Source organism: Phaseolus vulgaris, chromosome 8 (genome assembly GCF_051622355.1).
Source record: "Phaseolus vulgaris cultivar YP4 chromosome 8, ASM5162235v1, whole genome shotgun sequence".
Taxonomy (NCBI): Eukaryota; Viridiplantae; Streptophyta; class Magnoliopsida; order Fabales; family Fabaceae; genus Phaseolus; species Phaseolus vulgaris.
The window spans coordinates 23,226,457-23,248,094 of record NC_143505.1 but is presented as its reverse complement, the minus strand read 5'-3'; the positions used below and the strand labels follow the sequence as shown (position 1 = coordinate 23,248,094).

The following is a 21,638-nucleotide window of genomic DNA, read 5'->3' as shown; positions in this document are numbered from 1 at the left end:
AGCCTTAACCGACATACCCTACCAACACCTCCCACTCGAATCGATCTGGACGTAGCCTTAACCGGCATACCCTTCCGAGACCGATCACCTAGGTTTGGTCTGGATGAAGCCTTAACCGGCATACCCTGCCAACACCTCTCACTCGGCTCGGTTTGGATGAAGCCTTAACCGGCACACCCTGCCGAGACCGATCAACACACCCAAGTTACCCTTGTAACTTGACACAAGATTAAAATCAATGGATACACGATTAATGGCGACAGTGGCTGACCAATTAAGCAATCTCATTAATGGTCGACCTCCCACTCAATTTGTTCGATTAAGCAATCACATTAATGACCGACCACCCACTCAACTTGTTTGATTAAGCAATCTCATTAATGGCTGACCAAGAAAATTTGGGAATAAAATGCTCTAATTCAAATAAAGATCATAAAAAATGTAAAAAAGTATAAATTAAAAAATTAGGGATTATTTTATATATAAATTAGCAATAAATCCTCATAAGTGTCTATATTTTAATATGAAATATTACTGAAATTAGGCACTTATCACTCTCCCCAACTTAGAATCTTGCTTGTCCTCAAGCAAAGTATATGAAAATATTTGAATTTAAATATCAAACAGCTTAATTCACTAAACGACAGATCAAATTAGAAGCTTATGATGCTTCCAAATTCAAATATAGAAAAATATAAACACAATCAACTTTCAGGATCAATTCAAAACAAATAAATGACAATTAATTAAGGAATATCTTTTCATATGCTTAGAGGTAAGTGTTTCTCTCTATTTTCACTTAATCATAACAAATCACAGTTACTTTTCATTTCATCTTCAAATCACAAACATATTAGAAACATGAATCTTGAGGTCTTTCCAGGGTTGTAATGAGGTTGGGCTTCCCAAAAATATTGGTTTTTTTTAGATAACAAAATGCACATCTTAAAGAAGAAGAGCATACCTACAATTTAATTATAAAGAACATATATGTTATCTTAATAACCACTTTCTTTCGATATCACCTTTTTCCTCATTTCCTTTCTAACTTTTCATGATTTTCATAAAGATTATTTTTTCAAGAATAGGAAAAGATTCTTCCTATTTTCAACCTTTTTGAGCTTTCACAATCAAAACCAACCATTCTGTTTTTCTATATTTATTGCCCTATGTTCTCCTTTCTCAAACATGCTAAAGAGTAGGAAAATATATCATTAAATGTTAAGGTGCAATATTAAGAAACAAATTCTTGGCCGAAAGGGGATATAAAAAAATGGAACTCGAATAATATAAAGGTTGGAATTTTGGCCCTGGGTTCCTAATTAAGATAAACAAATGCCTCAATCATCTTCATGCTCTTTTATGATGCAACAACAATAAAAATTAAGCAACCACAACTGTCCATTCATCAGTAAAACTCTCAAAATTGTTTAAGGTTCACACACTCACTTGGTTTAATTGGTCTCATTCCTTTTTGTTTTGTCATTCTCTGTCCTAATCAATCATCCTATTAAATTTTCATGTATCACAATTTCAACTACATTTGAATAGGGATTCAATCATATTTTCTTTTCTAACCTGTGTCTAATTTATCTCACCATTTAACATTTAAATACAAATTCCTTTTTTCCACAATTCAAAATTAATATTCTAGTTTCTTTTATTTGCGAAAAATAAACTAGAAAACAAATTAAAACAGAAATTTATTCAAGAAATTTAATTCAAGACATAAAACTAACAAAACAACAATTTTATTCAAACTATAAAATAAGCAAATAAAACAAATAACAGAAAAATAAAAAATGAAAACATAAACAGAAAAATAAAACAAAATTTAAATAACTAAAAAGAAAAGAGAATTAAAAAGATAAAACCATATTTTTGCTCAATCTTCTCTTCCTAAGAAGTCATCCAACTCTTTGTTAAAATCGTCCTATATAGTCTTTCTTTATTTTTTGGATCTGCCCCCCTGAATAATAGAACCTGTCCCCAGGCCAAATTATATAACGTGCAAAATAATTAGGAGACATATAGGAATTGGGGTGCCTTTTAGAGAGTTTTTTTTTTTGTTTGTTTTTTGCAAAAATTTCTTGCTTGAGCGAGAATTTTCTCGTTTGAGCGAGATTCTCTGCAGAAAATTCAATTTTTTAACGTTTTTCGCGCTTTAGCGAGAATGTTGGACATTTTACTTGCTTGAGCGAGAATTAGCTCGCTTGAGCGAGATAACTCCCGATAGCATCCCTCTTTTCATAAATTTCTCGCTTGAGTGAGATTAAACTCGCTTGGGCGAGACTTCGTGCAAGAAAACATTATTTTGAAAATAAAATCAACAAATTAATAAAACAATAAAAAAAATTGGACTAGGTTGCCTCCCAGTAAGCGCTCGTTTAACATCATATAGCTTGACAAAAGTTTGTTATCAAGGGGGATAATTATCTTGTTCAACCCGTGCTTTTGATATCACTTTTGTTCACCTTGAATATGGCTCTTCAACTTCAATTTTTCCGTCCATCTTTAATTCCTTGATGACCCATAATTTTTTCTTTTTCTTCCTTCCTCTACCCCTACCTGTGTTGAGCATGATAGGTTGTCCTGGATGATACTCATCTCCTTCCATTAGTTTTCCTTGATTGTTTCGGTCTCCTTTTGCCTCTAACTTTTCATGACATGTAACTTTCGCCTTTGGCTTTGAGCCCTCCATCTGCTCATCATCTTTTGAAATTTCCTCTTGTCTCCCATTCTTATCTACAATACAGTTAGTTACATTATCAAAAAGATTAAATCTTACTTCTTCATCATGAGACCTTACTCTAAGTTCTCCTTTATCTACATCCACTATAACTTTAGCAGTTTTCATGAAAGGTCTGCCAAGAATTAAAGGGACCTCCTTGTTGGGTTTAATAGTGCCAAAGTTCAAGAGGGGGGGTGAATTGACCTTTTAAAACTTTCTCGCAGAAACAGTGTTTAACACAATTTTACAGAAAATAAATCGATTTATGTGAAAATGAACAGATTTATTTCAGCACTGTTTTTGTTTGAAAAGCTTTTAATTCAGCAAGGTTAATCTCAAAATTATGCAGATAAAATTTCCAGATGCACACACACAGATATCAGATTGAAAAGCAGCGTAACACAAAAACAGCAAACCTTAATTTCAATTCGTGTGATTTAGGTTCAGTTAAGGGCTTGACAATTAATGAGACAATCTATTACACACAACCTGTTTTATTAGCCTTTAACAGATTATCAGTGTTCTTATTGAAACCAAACAGTTTTTCAGAAATCAAGAACAATGAATCACAACACAGCAAGCTTCAACTTTAAGCAATTTGTTTAAGGTTCAATTAATAGCATTGACAGTTTCTTAAACAGCCTATCACAGTCAATCTGTTCCAATGGTTTTAGCAGATTGTATACGTTCTTATCAGATTCAAACACCTTTTTCAGAAATCAAGAACAGTATGCACAGTGCCCAGAAAGAACAGATTTATTTTCAATTGAACAGATTTATTTCTTTGCTGTTTTATCAATTATGCAGAAACGAAATTGCAGAGAGAGAGAGAGAATGAACACAAGCAATTATACTGGTTCACTCAACCTGAGCTACATCCAGTCTTCACCAACAACAGGTGGAATTCACTAACACACAGTACAATCAAGTACACTTCCCACTGTTCTTGAAACCTACAAGAACTTAGGTACTCTTGCTGAAAAAAACCTATTTCAGCACTCACACACACACATCCACTCTCCAAGAACACCTATCAAGAAGAGGATTCAACCAAACTATTACAAGTAATAAGAAGTGAAACGACTACACCTGATTGAGGTAACAAAGATCAGCCTTAAACCAGTAGGCAAGATTGCTAGAACAGTAGCTGCACCTCACACCAAGCTTTTGGAACCAAACCAAGAACAAACACTTTGTGATTTTCGAAATCTTTGAAGAACAAATGCTAATCCTTGAAAACACTTAACTCTCTGCTGTCAAAACTTGTTTTTGCAAATGTATAAACTGTTTGAATCGTTTTTCTAACTCAGAAAACAAGTTTGCATTTTATAGAAAGCCAGCTTATAACAGATTTTTGAAAAACAGTTAAAGCTTTTATAAAATGAACAGATTGAAAATAAAATGAACAGATTTATTTTCAAAAAACAGTTAGAGAATCTGTTAAGTGAGGAGACTTAGTCAACCATTCTGGTGCAGAGATAAAACTGAAAACGTTTAAGCTTGTCATGGCACCAGAGAGAAAAAGAATCTATTCATTTACAGATGAACAGATTTATTTTTCAAAACGAAAACAGAGAAGGTTTAACTATTTGAAATTCAGTCGTTTTGAAAAGAAGAAGACTTAGTCAAAATACCTGATGCACAAGAACAAATTTTTACAAGACTTTAGCCAAGGCATCAGTGAAGAAAATGAATCTGTTTATTTAGAAAAGAACATATTTATTTTTATGCAGTAAACGTGTTTTTGTGTAAAACATGTGAAAAACAGTTTAAGAAAACTTATGCTTGTTCTTATCACATGGTCAGTGGTTATGAGGTGAGTTACTCAGCAAAAAGCCCACTCTTAGACAACCTCTAAGCACTAACTAAGACATACTTAAAGCAAAGCAAAAATACATGAAAAATACATAAATGTCTTCATCAAACACTACATATAAGTCTTCATCAAACACAATCTTGAAGGGGGCAACAACCATCTTCAACAATCTCCCCCTGTTTGATGGAGACAAATCCCCATAGCTAACCTCACAGCATTGTTGCTTTAAGTACCTGCACTGCACCAGATTTTAAACCAGAATTGCACCTGCACTGCACCAGATTTTAAACCAGAAAAAAACAGCAGTATTGCTTAGCATAAGACATGGTTTTAAGGTGCAGAATTAACTCCCTATTTCAGCTAGCTTCACCTAGCATGGTGAGCTATTTTTCTCCCCCTTTGGATTCATCAAACAGCATATAAGCATAGGGAATAAAGGGATATAAAGCAGAAACCACAATCATAATAGTTCAGAAACATAAAACCAAATTGTTCAATCTGATTCTTGTAGTAAAGCTCTGCAAGCTGTGCCTGAACCCCTTCAATCTGATCATCAAGGTGTTGGAACCTTGCATGAGTAGTCTCAAAGTGTGCCCTTTATTCTGCAGACATGACATCAAGACGGTACAGCACTTGCCTCTCAAACATAGACATTGGTTCTCCACGGTATTCTGGACTTTGATAGGCAACTATGGCATTTGCAGCAACTTCCTCATGTTCAGATTGGGCAGCAGGAGAGTCATCATCCATAGGAATAGCTTCATCCTCATCCTCATGTTCTGCTTGAGTGTCCTTCTCCTTGAGAACCACCCACTTGTTTTCAATTTTGTGAAAGCCCATTTTGGTGAGAGTTGAAGTATCAATCTCACTTACAGCTTTTTGACTTGAGCATGTGTTCATTGACAATGAACACCCAGTTTACCTTAATCTGGTTCATGATGCAATATAGGAGAATGAGATCCTCTTCATGTAAGACAGCATGGTTTGTCCCTCTTGGAATCAGTTGCCAAGCTATGATGTATGCAACTAGACGTGGAGTGAGGTTCAAATGCCCTGCATGGAATCTGTTTATGCTCTCTGTAGGATTCCTCATGCAACTTTTGTAATATTGCAGCTTGTTGAATTCTGAAATTCCACTGGTATTTCCTTTCCCTACTTTCAGTCCAGCATATTTTATTCCAGCCACAGAATTCCACACCTCACTTGTGATCTTCATCTTTGTCCCTTTCACATAAGAGACAACATTCTTCCCATCCAATGTGAGGTTAGTATAAAACACCTTAACCAAGTCAGGATAGACATTACCCGTTAATTCCAGCATCTTTTTCAGTTTCTGGTGCTTCAACACAGCCCTTGTTTCTACCAATTTTTCAGATTTCAGCTAGTTGAAATCCAACACCTTGGGTATGTTGATCTGCTTCCTGCTTGTTTCATGAATGTAGGCATTGATGCCTTCTTCATTTCCAGCGAACCATCCTTCTAGCACACCTTGAGAAGTGGTTTGCTTTCCCTTGCCTTTCTGTTTTTGTCTTGAAGACGAAGCCATGGTAACCTGAATTCTTTTCTTGATTTCAAATGGTGAGAATAGAAAGAGAATGACCAATGTGGGTAGCAAGTATTCACACAGATTTATAGCAGAATAAATGGATTGATATGGCAGTTATGAGTGGATATGCATGAAGATATTATGCTTCTGAATTTTGTGCAGAGTATCTTAGAAAATAAGCACCAAATCTTTAGGGTCACGATGCATACACTCAAATTCTTATTGAGCACCCAAACCATCAAATCGGTTACATAACCATGACCAAAACCGTCAAAGGTACAGAGGTTAATGCCCACTAAGTCAGTAAAGCAGTCAAAGATCAGAATTTCTCTTTCCTAGTCATCAATGCGTATCAGTGCAGAAAATAAACACATTTAATTGCGAATAAACAGATTTAATTTTTCACTGCTAGGTACAATTGACATTTAAAATACCCACTTCATTAAGCAGAAAATTAAACCTATCTTTGGCTAATGGTTTTGTGAACAAATCAGCAAGTTGTAGATCAGTACCAATGAACTTAATATCACATGTTCCATTAGATATGTGTTCCCTTAGAAAATGATGCCTTATTTCAATGTGTTTGGTTCTTGAATGCATGACAGGATTTTTGGTTAAGTTGATTGCACTTGTATTATCACACAGCAGAGGTATATGGTTAAGTGAGATACCAAAATCATTCAATTGTTGTCTTAGCCATATAGTTTGAGCACAACAACTCCCTGCTGCAATGTATTCTGCTTCAGCAGTGGAAAGAGCTACACAAGCCTGCTTTTTGCATTGCCATGAGATCAAGCTTGATCCAAGCAAATGACAGGTTCCACTTGTGCTCTTCCTGTCAATTTTGCAACCTGCAAAATCTGAATCAGAATAACCAGTTAAGCTTAATGAAATATTACCTGGATACCACAAGCCAACTTCTTTAGTTCCTTGCAAATACTTCAAAATCCTTTTGACAGCATTGTAGTGTGATTCTTTAGGAGCAGATTGAAACCTTGCACACATGCACACTGCAAACATTATATCTGGCCTGCTGGCAGTAAGATACAGCAGTGATCCTATGAGTCCTCTGTATTTGGTTTCATCAACAGAAATTCCAGCTTCATCATGATCCAAATGACAGCTTGTTGAGAAGGGTGTGCTGATTGGTTTACACTTGTCCATTTCAAATTTCTTCAGCAAATCCTTGCAATACTTAGCTTGACTCAAGAAAATGCCATCCTTGAGTTGTTTGACCTGCAAACCTAGAAAATAGTTCAACTCACCCATCATTGACATTTCAAACTCACTCTTCATGACCTTCACGAAAGCTTCACACAATTCTCCATTGTTTGATCCAAAAATGATGTCATCCACATATACTTGGACTAGAATTGAGTCATCTCCTTTCTTCTTAATGAACAAGGTTTTATCTGATGTGCCTCTGTCATAGCCTTGAGAGGTGAGAAAATCACTTAGCCTCTCATACCATTGCCTAGGAGCTTGCTTGAGTCCATAGAGGGCCTTTTGGAGTTTGAACACATATTCTGGATGTTGATGGTCTTCAAAACCTGGTGGTTGTGAGACAAATACCTCTTCATTTATATAGCCATTTAGAAAGGCACTCTTCACGTCCATTTGAAATAGCTTGAACCCTTTGATGCAGGAGAAGGCAAGCAGCAGTCTAACAGCTTCTAACCGAGCCACTGGTGCATATGTCTCATCATAGTCTATTCCTTCTTCTTGATTGTACCCTTTAGCTACAAGCCTAGCCTTGTTTCTGGTGATCACTCCATGCTCATCCATTTTGTTTCTAAATACCCATTTTGTTCCAATAACATTCATCTCAGGTATTCTAGGAACAAGAGTCCATACCTCATTAAGAGCAAACTGATTCAGTTCCTCTTGCATAGCTAAAATCCAGTTGCTGTCCTTAAGAGCTTCTTTCAAATTCTTGGGTTCAACTTGAGATACAAAGGCCATTGCTTCACAGAAATTGTTCAAGGATTTTCTAGTTGACACTCCTTTCTCAATGTTCCCAATGACATTATCAAGGGTTAAGTCTCTTGGGGTTTTCCACTCTTTTGGCAAACCTGCAGCTGCAGTAGATTCTTGTATAGCATGTGTATCAGCAGTATCAAAATGAATCGATTCATTTTGATTTAAAACAGATTTAAATTCATTACTGTCAGGTTCATCAGCAGTTTTATATAGGCTATGATCAGTTTCATCAAAAACAACATGCATTGATTCTTCTACTATAAGCAACCTTTTATTGAAGACTCTATATGCATGACCATTCAAAGCATAACCAATGTGCACACCTTCATCAGATTTAGCATCAAACTTACCAAGATTTTCTTTGCCATTATTCAATACAAAACATTTACACCCAAATACTCTAAGGTGACTCACACTAGGTTTTCTGCCCTTATACAATTCATATGGGGTTTTCTTAAGAATTGGTCTTATTAAGGTCCTATTTAAGACATAACCTGCAGTATAAACAGCATCAGCCCAAAAGTACTTAGGAAGCTTAGATTCATTTAACATAGTTCTAGCAAGTTCCTCTAGTGATCTATTTTTCCTTTCAACTACACCATTTTGTTGGGGTGTCCTAGGGGCTGAAAAGGTATGAGCTATCCCATGCTTCTCACAGAACCTCTCAAACTTAGCATTTTGAAACTCTCCCCCATGATCACTTCGAATTGATTTAATGCAGCAACCATTTTCATTTTCCAGAATTTTTGCTAATCTCTTAAAGGCAGAATAAGCATCATGTTTATGTGCAAGAAATAGAGTCCATGTAAATCTAGAGTAATCATCCACAACAACTAAAGCATACAAATTTCCAGCCAAGCTAGCAACTCTAGATGGACCAAATAAGTCCATATGTAACACATCCAATGGATTTTTTGTAGAGACAATATCCTTTAACTTGAAAGAGGATTTGATTTGTTTACCTTTCACACAAGCATCACAAAGCCTGTTGTCCTGAAATTTAATGTTAGGCAAACCAGAAACTAAATCTTTAGATTTCAATTTATTCAAGTGATTTGTGTGTATGTGAGCTAACCTCCTGTGCCACAACCAAGACTCATCACTTCTTACTAGATGAATTGCTTGAGATTGTGCAGCCATTTGACTCAAAATTCACTTTGTATCCTTTGTCACAAAGCTGACTTATGCTGAGAAGACTATGCTTAAGTCCTTCTACATACAGCACATTCTCAATGGTTGTTGAGCTCCCTGTTCTAACAGTTCCTCTGCCTAAAATCCTCCCTCGGTTATTATCACCATAGGTCACATGTCCTTCTGCTTTGAGCTTTAAGCTGGTGAACTTTGTAAGATCTCCAGTCATATGTTTGGAACAGCCACTGTCCAAGTACCACTGGTTCTTCTTGCTTCCAATCTGCAAAACAGAATAAAAAATATACAAATGGTACCCTTTTCAGTATAGGGTCCAGCACAGATTAACACCTTCTCTTTGGTAGCCACTTAGCTAAGTTCTTAGGCACAAGCTGTCTTCTAGCAATGCAAGACCTAGATGTATGACCATATTTCATGTAGTAAAAACAGGTTACATGAGATGCCTTTTTGCCACTGTTAAAAGCTGAAAAAACTGATTTTGCTGGAACAAAAAAACTTGAAAGCTTTTTGACATTGGTTGTATTTCCAGGGGTATAACCAAGTCCATTCTTATTGAAAACAGCATTCTGTGATCCAAGGAGAGACTCAAGGTTTTGTCTTCCCTTGGTGAAATTGGAAAGGGTTTTCAGCAAATATTCCACTTGTTTTTCCAATCTTTTGCAGTTTTCACAGTTTTTAATAGAGGCATGCAAGCAAGTCAGTTCAAGGCTTACCAAATCTGTTTTGGCCTTATGCAATTCTTCCTCAAGTGTTTTTACTTTAGGTGCAAGCACATTATTTACCTTTTGCAGCTTATTGCATATTACAGCTAGCCTATTGGCTTCCTCATGTGTTTCCTTGAAGGCAGCAAGCAAATCATCATAGTTATCAGAATCGGCAGAAAAATTACTTACTGATTCAGAGCTTGACTCCTCATCCTTCATCATGAAGCACAAATTATTCTCCTCATCTTCTGTTGAAGAGCTGCTAGTTGAGGATACTTCATTTTCCTCCCATGAGATGTAGGCTCTTCTTCCTTTGTTCCTTTCAAATTTCTTGCTGGCAGATTTGTCCCTTGTTTGATTGTCTGGACAATCTGTTTTGATATGCCCTGTTTTGCCACATCCAAAGCAAGTATATTTAGAGGAATTTAAATCATTGGGTTTAGGATACCTTCTTTTCTGCTGGTTCCTATTTTTGCTTTTCTTCCTCAGAAATTTGCTGAATCTTTTTGTAAGAAGGTTGATTGTATCATCATCTTCAGCATCTTCCTTTTCTTCCTTGATCTCATCTAATTCAGTTGCCTTCAGTGCCAAGCCTTTGGGTTTTCTCTCTGTTGTTTCCTGTTCTTTAAGTCTTTTAAGCTCTAACTCATGCTCCATCAGCTTTCCAAACAGTGCAGTAGTTCCCAATTTTGACAGATCACGGCTTTCAGAGATAGCTGTCACCTTTGGTTGCCAGCTTCTGTCGAGGCACTTCAATATCTTTATGTTGAGCTTCTCCTTATCAAATTCTTTTCCCAAGCCAGTGAGGTGATTCACAATGTGGGTGAATCTTTTTTGCACATCAGCAATGTTCTCTCCTGGTTGCATTCTGAACAGCTCATACTCTTGGATGAGTGCATGTTTCCTTGACCTTTTTACATCCTCAGTCCCTTCACGAGTCACTTCTAAGACTTCCCACATCTCCTTTGCTGACTTACATTGAGATATTCTGAAGAACTCGTCCATTGTCAATGCAGAAGTTATGATATTCTTGGCCACCAGATCATGTTGAGCTTTTCTCCTTTCAGTATCACTCCACTCTGATCTTGGCTTTTCAACTTGTTCATCTTTGACAATCTGCATTGGCACATAAGGTCCATTGACCACAGCTTCCCAAATTAATGCATCAATGGATTCCATAAAAATTCTCATTCTGACTTTCCAAAATGCATAATTCAATCCATTAAACATAGGTGGTCTATTTACAGCAGAACCCTCAGCAAAAAGCACATTAAACTCAGACATTTTTACAAACAAACTTGATTAAACTACAAGTCCCAGCTCTTGATACCAATTGTTGGGTTTAATAGTGCCAAAGTTCAAGAGGGGGGGTGAATTGACATTTTAAAACTTTCTCGCAGAAACAGTGTTTAACACAGTTTTACAGAAAATAAATCGATTTATGTGAAAATGAACAGATTTATTTCAGCACTGTTTTTGTTTGAAAAGCTTTTAATTCAGCAAGGTTAATCTCAAAATTATGCAGATAAAATTTCCAGATGCACACACACAGATATCAGATTGAAAAGCAGCGTAACACAAAAACAGCAAACCTTAATTTCAATTCGTGTGATTTAGGTTCAGTTAAGGGCTTGACAATTAATGAGACAATCTATTACACACAACCTGTTTTATTAGCCTTTAACAGATTATCAGTGTTCTTATTGAAACCAAACAGTTTTTCAGAAATCAAGAACAATGAATCACAACACAGCAAGCTTCAACTTTAAGCAATTTGTTTAAGGTTCAATTAATAGCATTGACAGTTTCTTAAACAGCCTATCACAGTCAATCTGTTCCAATGGTTTTAGCAGATTGTATACGTTCTTATCAGATTCAAACACCTTTTTCAGAAATCAAGAACAGTATGCACAGTGCCCAGAAAGAACAGATTTATTTTCAATTGAACAGATTTATTTCTTTGCTGTTTTATCAATTATGCAGAAACGAAATTGCAGAGAGAGAGAGAGAATGAACACAAGCAATTATACTGGTTCACTCAACCTGAGCTACATCCAGTCTTCACCAACAACAGGTGGAATTCACTAACACACAGTACAATCAAGTACACTTCCCACTGTTCTTGAAACCTACAAGAACTTAGGTACTCTTGCTGAAAAAAACCTATTTCAGCACTCACACACACACATCCACTCTCCAAGAACACCTATCAAGAAGAGGATTCAACCAAACTATTACAAGTAATAAGAAGTGAAACGACTACACCTGATTGAGGTAACAAAGATCAGCCTTAAACCAGTAGGCAAGATTGCTAGAACAGTAGCTGCACCTCACACCAAGCTTTTGGAACCAAACCAAGAACAAACACTTTGTGATTTTCGAAATCTTTGAAGAACAAATGCTAATCCTTGAAAACACTTAACTCTCTGCTGTCAAAACTTGTTTTTGCAAATGTATAAACTGTTTGAATCGTTTTTCTAACTCAGAAAACAAGTTTGCATTTTATAGAAAGCCAGCTTATAACAGATTTTTGAAAAACAGTTAAAGCTTTTATAAAATGAACAGATTGAAAATAAAATGAACAGATTTATTTTCAAAAAACAGTTAGAGAATCTGTTAAGTGAGGAGACTTAGTCAACCATTCTGGTGCAGAGATAAAACTGAAAACGTTTAAGCTTGTCATGGCACCAGAGAGAAAAAGAATCTATTCATTTACAGATGAACAGATTTATTTTTCAAAACGAAAACAGAGAAGGTTTAACTATTTGAAATTCAGTCGTTTTGAAAAGAAGAAGACTTAGTCAAAATACCTGATGCACAAGAACAAATTTTTACAAGACTTTAGCCAAGGCATCAGTGAAGAAAATGAATCTGTTTATTTAGAAAAGAACATATTTATTTTTATGCAGTAAACGTGTTTTTGTGTAAAACATGTGAAAAACAGTTTAAGAAAACTTATGCTTGTTCTTATCACATGGTCAGTGGTTATGAGGTGAGTTACTCAGCAAAAAGCCCACTCTTAGACAACCTCTAAGCACTAACTAAGACATACTTAAAGCAAAGCAAAAATACATGAAAAATACATAAATGTCTTCATCAAATACTACATATAAGTCTTCATCAAACACAATCTTGAAGGGGGCAACAACCATCTTCAACACTCCTCACCTTCTTTCATGTCTAAGATAACAAAATCTACTACGAACATGAATTTGTCTACTTTTATGAGGACATCTTCTGCCACACCATAACGATGTTTCACCGTTCTGCCCGCCAATTGTAACTGTATCTTGGTGGCTTTAACCTCCAAATCACCTATCTTTCTTAACATGATTAGTGGCATCAAATTTATACTTGACCCCAAATCCAATAAGGCATTATCCACAAATAAATCACGAATTGACACAAAAATAGTAAAACTCCCTGGATCCCTGAATTTCTTTGGCAAGTCTTTTGGGTTTAAAAAATTTCTTCCAACTTCCAGCTTTATATCTTTGTCTTGAAAACAACATATCTTCCTTCTAATTCCATCAAAGAATGTCTTTTTCTCCAGCCATCCTACAAAATAATTTTTTGGAAGCAATTTATCAGAAAATAATCTTTTCTTTTCTTTTTTTTACATGCATAGGAGAATGGGATAAGTCTTTTGCAACTCTACTCTCTACAACTTCACATTTTTCTCCCTTTTTTTCTATTTTCTCCTTTTTCTTCCTCAACTTTCACCATCTCTCTCTTGTTCTTTTATCACCCTCAGTAGTGATGTTATTACAATGCTCATTGGAATTGGTTATAGTGTTGGCTGAGAATTGGCCAATTTTTTCGTCTATAATTTGTGCAAGTTGTGGCATTTGTTTGGCTATCTGTCCTATCTGAGTCTCCATGCTCCTAATCGTGGCCATACTATTCTCCTGCAAACTCACAATCTTTGAAAAAACATCTTTAGCTTTACTCATCCTATCAGGGATAGATGGATAATTAAATTGATGTTGTTGTTGGAAAGACCCTTGCTTGTTGGATGAACTATAGTCTTGTTTCCACCCAAAATTCTAATTTTGATTATTTTTCCAACCTTGAGAATAATTATTGAAAAAACCACCTTGACTTCCTTGATTTCCCATATAATTTAATTTACCTCCGCTTTAAGCGAGTTGATCTGATAAGAACAATGACCATTAGGATGGTCACCTACAAAAAAATCACACCTGGTAGGTATGTTTTGACCTTGGGATGATTGAATAGTATGCAACTTTTGGGGTAGTTTGGTCATCTGTGTAGTCAGTTGCTCAAGCTATTGTGTTAGAATTTTATTTTGAGTCAACAATGCATCTACAATATTCAACTCCAATATTCCTCTCTTTTGATGACCTTGTCTGTCATGTTGAGCTTGATAATCAGTTGTGGTCAAAGCTTCAATAATCCTTGTTGCTTGATATGCATCAACAACCATCATTGTGCCACCAGTCGCGACATCTAAGAGCATGTATCACATCTGAGACCATTAATAAATATGCTCAATTGAGCAATATCTTCAAAACATGATTTGGGCATTTTCTTAGCATCCTCTTAAATCTCTCTCATGTCACACATAAAAACTCTGCTGCTCCTTGCCTGAACATAGATATTTCAGACTTAGCTTTAATGTAATGAAAGATTGGGAAAAATCTTTGCAAAAAAATTTCCTCCACATCCTTCCATTTGGTTAAACTCTGATTAGGATGAAATATAAGACACTCATTTGCTTTCCCTGCCAAAGAAAAAGGAAATAAACGCACACACTCACACACACACACACACACACACACACACACACACACACACACACACATATATATATATATATATATATATATTCCAAATCACCTGACAGAAAACCCATAGTTCCCACCAATTCATAAAAGTTAGCCAAGTGTGTATGAGGGTCCTTATGGTCCATCGTTGTGAATTGGTTGTGTTAGAATTAATGGCTTAAACAAAACGGGGAGTCAATTGTTTGTCAAAAGATTTCCGCAAAGGTTGAATTAGAATGAAGCTTTATCAACAAACACAGAAGAAGCAATCAAGGAAGCCAATCAAACAATGTAAATGAAACTGTTTGCAGAATTTCAATCGGTTGAAACTTTGTTTTAATCGGTTGTTTTTGGCAATAACAAAACAAAATTAAAACAAACAGTTTATAAGGAGTGAGAGAGAGAGAGAGAGAGATTACACAACCAATTTACACTGGTTCACTCAACCTTCTGCTACATCCAATTCCCAGAAAAACCACTGGGTTCCACTAGTAACCAATCACAGATTACAATACACACAATCACAAAAAGGTGATCTTGATACCACAAGAACCACTCACCCTCTTTGCTGAATTTACAGGAATCACAGGGCTCCTAAGATCAAACCTTGAACCAATGTACAACTACTTAGCTCTCTTCTCAAAAACAATTTCAATCTCACTGTAAATGTGTTTTCTTGTTGTTTTTGAAATACAATATTTATAGCTCTTAAAACTAGCCATTCTAGGCAGTGAATTATGAGCCAAAATAGTTTTGATCCAATTGAAAACGAATCTAACAGGTTTTGGAAAAGCTGTTATTAAATATGACAATCAACCGGTTGAAAGTCGTTTTAACCGGTTGAATTGGTTTGACAGTTATTTAACCAAGCTAAGTGACAAACAACCGATTATATCGTGGTTTTAACCGGTTGTTTTTATCTTGCTTAGAAAAACACTTTTCTTTTTTAAAATAGATTGAACCAGCTTGTGCAAGGGACTAGGAATGATCTTTACAAGAATTCTAAACAACCTATACTAAGCTCAAACCAAAAGCAGCACAACTTCAACCTTCACACAGATTTGAATCATCAAAGGTCCCATGTTCTACAATCTCCCCCTATTTGATGGAGATAAATCCTTAGGATTCTTGTTGGAATGTTCTTGTTTAGAATCTTGTATAACTTGCATTCACAAGCAAACATAGAAATATTGGATAATCTATTCCAGATAATCAGGCACCACAAACTAGTTTCCACCAGGTGATTTCCAGTGAGGAACATCAACCAAATCAATGTGAGAAGCCAATCAAAGCATAGGTGTAGCACAGAAAAACAATCGGTTATTTCACAGGCATAATCGGTTAAAATTTGTATCAGAGTTTCATTTTAAATCAAAAACTAGTTATAGCAGTTATAACAATGTTCAAAAATAGAAAATAGGTGCAGATATTAGAATATTACATCCCAAACATTTCTCCCCATATTTGTCTTCACAAATAGACAGAAAGAAGAATTTTAAAAAACATCATAAAAGATAGAAAAAATTGTTTAGAAACATAAACCAACAATTTAAATGAAGGACTTCAGCTTCCTTCAATCATTCCTGCCATATTGTAGATCCAGAAGTTGGTTATGAACTTCTTCAATCTGCTCAGCCAAGGTTTGGAACCTTGAATCCATATGGTGAAACCTTGATTCACACAATCATGAAGATTTCTCTGGTTTTCAGCAAAGGTGTCCATTCGGTTTACCATTAGCCTCTCAAAAGGAGACATTGAAGTCATCCTTTCTCCTATGTGATCATCACTAGGACCAACTTCATGAGTCTCAGTAGCATGTTCCTCTTGGTTTGTTGCAGCTTCAGGTTCTTCTCCATCATTAGTTCCACTAGGTCCAGCTTGGTCACCATCCTTGCTTACCCATCTCCCACCAATCTTGATAAACCCCATCTTGCTTAAGGATCTACTATTGATCTCACTTGAAGGCTTTATAATTAAGCCAGTCTTCTTCAATATCTACTTCAAAATAATGTAGAAATTTAGAAATCAATATGGCATAGTGGAAGTCACTTAACCTTATATCCTTTTGCATATGGTCTTTGATGATGTGAATCCGATTAAGCTTCACTTTGTTCATGATGCAGTAGATTAACAACAAGTCTTCTTCAGAGAGTGTAGAATGATTGCTCCCCCTTGGTGTGATAATCCATGACACAATGAAGGCAATGAGCCTTTCATCAAGTTTCAGCCCTCCAACAGAAAAGCTTTTTACCTTTAAGAGGGGGTTCTTGAGACAATTCTTCTAGAATTGCATCTTGTTGAACTCTTTTATCACCCCAAGATTGCCTTTGTTAATCCTTACTCCAGAAAACTTTAGCCCAGTTATGGTAGCCCACACATCATTGGTGATTACAATGTCTACCCCCTTCACATGAGAGTTAAAAATGTCACCATTAAATTGAAGGTTGGTGTAGAATACCTTCACCAAATCTGGGTAGATGTTTCTAGAAAGCTCAAGGAACCTCTTCAGCCTTTGCTCCTTTAGAAGACTTCTCCTTTTGTTGCTTCATCCATATGAAAGAGACAAGTTTTGGAGTGTTAATTATCTTCCTACTGGTTTCATGTAGGTACTTGTATATCAATTCTGATTCTCCTGAGAACCAACCTTCTAGCTTTCCACCACTCCTTACAACCTTTGTTTTCATTCTCTTAGAGGATGGAGGAGTTAATGCCATAGTTCAGGTAGAGAAAGATGAGAGTACACTACAGAAACAAGCTTAGAGCATAGAGAAAAAGGAAGAAAAACAGGTTGTTCTTTGTGAAAATAACAACTAATAGCTTCACATATATAGTCACAACAGTTAGTCAAAGTTGGCATTTAGAGGGTTGTTTTCAAACAGAAAAAAAAGAATCAAAACAGAACCATAAAGCAGTTCTGTCAGTCATAAAAAAAAGGTACATAAAACACATACTGATTTGACCACACTTTAAAAGCAGTTTTAATTTCCAAGATTTAGAGGAATATATTCCATGAAGAGTAGTTATTGTAGAGGAAATTTGTATTCAAGGTTGTAATTAAAGCATTGTTGACCACACACGTCACTAGGTTTGAACAGAAAATCAGTTTAAAGCACATTGAATCAAAAAACAATGAGAATTGAATTTTATTTTTCATATCTTCTTATTCTTTCAAAGTATTGAAAAATGGGAGTATTTTTTTTTCCTAGGTTCTCAAACCAAAGAACCTTCCTTGGGAGAGTACCTCTCGAGTTTCATTCTTAGAACTTGGGGAAATGTTTTTGTTAAGTCTTCCATTATGTTCAAAGGATGCTTCCATCAATAGAGCTCCTCTAGCTATAAATAAGAATTGAACTTGCATATTAGTTTTCCTTCTTGTTCTTCAAAGTCACTTAAATTTTGGGAGTATTCTTCTCCTAGGTTCTCCTCCAAGGAACCTTCCTTATAAACATGTACCTCTTTAGTTTCTCTCTTCAAACTTGGGGAAACATTTGAATTTCTTTATGAGTATTTCGTTAGCGCTAGAAGGGTGCTTACAACGACGCCACACCAGGACCTTCTCTAATCCAAAATTTCCATTTAAAGCTTCTTGTTCCTTTTCTTGCCTAACTTTCATTTGTCAAAGCTTTCTTCTAAATGGAAAGGAACCGTTTTCAATTTGTGTACCATTTAATTCTCTTAGTTTTCTTCCTTAATGTCATCTTCTGGCATAACTTTGATTAAGTTGGTAAGATATCTCTTGATGATTTTCAATCAATGTTGTTTCCTTGTTCTCCCACTATTGAATTTATCGATGAGGCCTAATCAGACATTTGATTTCTCCATTGACATGCACAACACAATCTAGTCCCATTGTGATTTTCTTATTCTATTATGAGTTAGTAAGTCACTGATTCTAATTGGTTTATTCATCATGGTTGTTGTTCCGATTGGGATTTTGATACAAATGTAAATGTAATCAATTTGTTCCCAGATTTTAGTCTTTTTATCTATCATCGTTATCATCCCCAACATGGCCAACACTTCACGAAAGCATGATATGCTCCACAAGGATATTGGAATGTCTTTAAATTTTACCCAAACCAACTTGTTTCCTTCCATAAAATTGGTAAACTATGGTGTTATTACATAAAAAAATGTTTTGAACCATTTTCCATTGTTTCGAACCATTTTGCATTTTCCATCGTTGTTCTCACTTTTATTGTGTGTACATAACTGAAGCCTTTTTCCATTTTTCTCCAAACTTTGTTCACTACAATAGAAAACGCCTTTTTCGTTGCAAAAAATGGATGCAAACCACGAAAAATCGATGAAAAAATGCCATCGGCCATGAAGCTGACGAGAAAAGCTTGGGTCAGCGAGAGCGATGCAAATTGTGTGAGACAAACCGACATGAGACAGACATGAATATCATTGGCCTAGCTAACGTAAACAGGGACGAATTATCATTGACCAGACCGACATAGATGTATCAAAAATACCATTATGGATAAGCCAAGTCGACGCAAAAGAAATAAACAAAAGTGAAATCAAAATTTGTGTTGGTTAGGGTCAATGCAAAATTGAAAAACAAAAAAGATTAAAAATGATTTGCGTGGGCTTGGCCTACGCATATAAACAGAAAAAAAAATATCATTTTTTTATTTTTATAGCCATTTTCATCTGTAAAAACTTTCACAAAAACCATCCAAATCAAAAAACCATCCACAATAGAAAAACCATCCACAACAGAAAAACAATCCAGATAATTTCAACCATCCAAATCATTCAAATATTCATATAATTTTAAATCAAACTAAATATTAATGTACAAAATAGAACTTAGCATATAAAATAAACCATAAAATAAAATTGTAATTTAAAAATTAACCAAAAGTAATATAACTTGAAATGTATCATAATACAATTATATAAAAATAGTACAAATAAAAATATAAAATGTGTTCCATGAAGTAGAAATAACATTGATTTGATCCATAAAAACTTGTAAAATAAATACAAACAATGTGAATAACTAAAATATTTAGTATACAATAAAACTGTGAAATAATTAAACTTACAGTTTGGGATGCACTTTAAGGAAGGGCTTGGTCACCATGCTCTAAAGCATACTAGTGGAGGAATTAACTTGTACTAGTGGAAGCATTGCCACGTTGTTGCAACACCGTGACAAGTTTTTCCTTTATTTCCTTCATTTCGTCCTCCAAATATGCATACTTCTTACCCCCACATACTAACTTTTGCATGAAGCTGTTGATTTTCAGTCAACTGATTAGATTGAGAAGCACCGGATCTAGATTGGGAAGCAAAGGAGAGTTGAGTGAAGGAAGAGACTCCTTGGTGGAAGCTTCTAGCCAAGTCTGTTGTACCATAAACTTGACCTCTACTCTTTCCTCTAGCAGTTTCCTTGCCAGCTTAAAGCTTTGTTGCTGGATTAACTTGATAGACATCAATGCTCGAGTCCTGAGAACTACTTACTTGAAGGGTCCTAAAGCACTCATGATAGTTTTCCTACACAGGTCATTAGGAGATGGAAATGTTAGGAAATTAAAATAAAATTTTTAAAAAACTTAAAATAATAACTTACAAAAATTTCACGAGCACGAATATCAACCCAATCCCACTTCTTGTTTGTGTGGGTGGAATAAATAGTTCATCAGGTTCGGGGAGACGACCATATTGACGTTCCTATTAATGTTGTACAATCAAAAGCAATATATGTTGCAAAAGTAAAATGAATTACATGTAAGAAAGTGTACTTACCAAGGTCACTACAATATCTAAATGTGATTTTCGACCTGTGGAGTGTAATGTTCCATCACGAGCTGAAGTCATATTCACTTTATTTTGAATTGATTTTTCTTTGAAGTTTTGGGTATCCCAATAGATCAGAAGTTCAACCCGTGCCTGTTCGCCTATCCATATAGGTCGAACAGCCTTTGCCCTAACTTTGGTCAACATGTCACAAAGTCATTTTTTGACTTTGGACTCGTAGACCTTTTTAATTTTCCACTCAATATCTACATGCTTCATTTTAGTTTTTCCATTTTGGTTGATTTGTATGAAATTGTAATTAAAAATTAAAATTACCTTAAAGTTAATCCACCATTTTAGTTTGTCCTCCTTAGTCATGGCATCACAATGATGATATGGGCCTCAAATTGAGATGGAATACAATGTCCAATGGCATCACTAGCATATGATTTGGTGTCCAACTACAATACAAACAAATCAAATTACATACATTTGTAATATGAAGATAACTTACCTTTTACCAAGAATTTGGATGTTGACCCTATCAGTAGGGTCACACTAGACATCGTCACGGGGAGATTGTGCTCTGACGCACTAGCGACACCATGCCCAACAAGACCCTACACAAAGGCAATAATGGTCGTTTGGAAAAAAATGAGAAAATATGGTTTGGACAATGGGATAAGGAGTGACCTGCACAAAAGTACCAGGGATGGACTGTCCAAATGAAGCTTGGGGGGCTAGAGTGGGGAACTCCAAGTCTGGTGGAGTGGTGCAGGGACAATGTCATGGTAGTCAGAACAAAAAATGATGGCTCTTGTGGTAGTGGAATACAATAAGGGTGTGAAAACAATGAAATATGTGCGAGATGAGGTGATATAGTGGAGTGGAGGTAAGCATACCGAAATTGTTGATAGCCGGAGGAGGAAGGGGTGGAGGAAGACGAGCTAAAAGATGGTGTCGAGGAATAGGATGAAAGATGTGGACTACCAATATCAGACGATAGTAAAAGACCGAAATAAGGGATATTTCCTAGGTCTATAACTAGCTAATAGCCACACCTAACAATGGAACCATCCCTCCCTCTAGTCCTAACCATTTTTCATGAAAAAAAATATCCGTTGATAATATTAGTATAATTATCTAATAATGATATGTTTGTTTATAGTTAATT

General features: G+C 35.6%; 1 protein-coding gene across 1 annotated transcript; it reads right to left on the bottom strand.

Moving 5' to 3' along the window:
* Positions 1-2,470: 2,470 nt before the first annotated feature.
* LOC150025522 (uncharacterized) lies at positions 2,471-11,210 on the bottom strand. Its single transcript, XM_090294081.1, has 3 exons — positions 9,936-11,210; positions 3,381-3,438; positions 2,471-2,745 (listed from the first exon to the last, which is right to left on the bottom strand). The coding sequence occupies exons 1-3, from the start codon at positions 11,208-11,210 to the stop codon at positions 2,471-2,473; spliced, it is 1,608 nt and encodes a 535-aa protein (XP_090150207.1).
* Between the last annotated feature and the right edge of the window lie 10,428 nt (positions 11,211-21,638).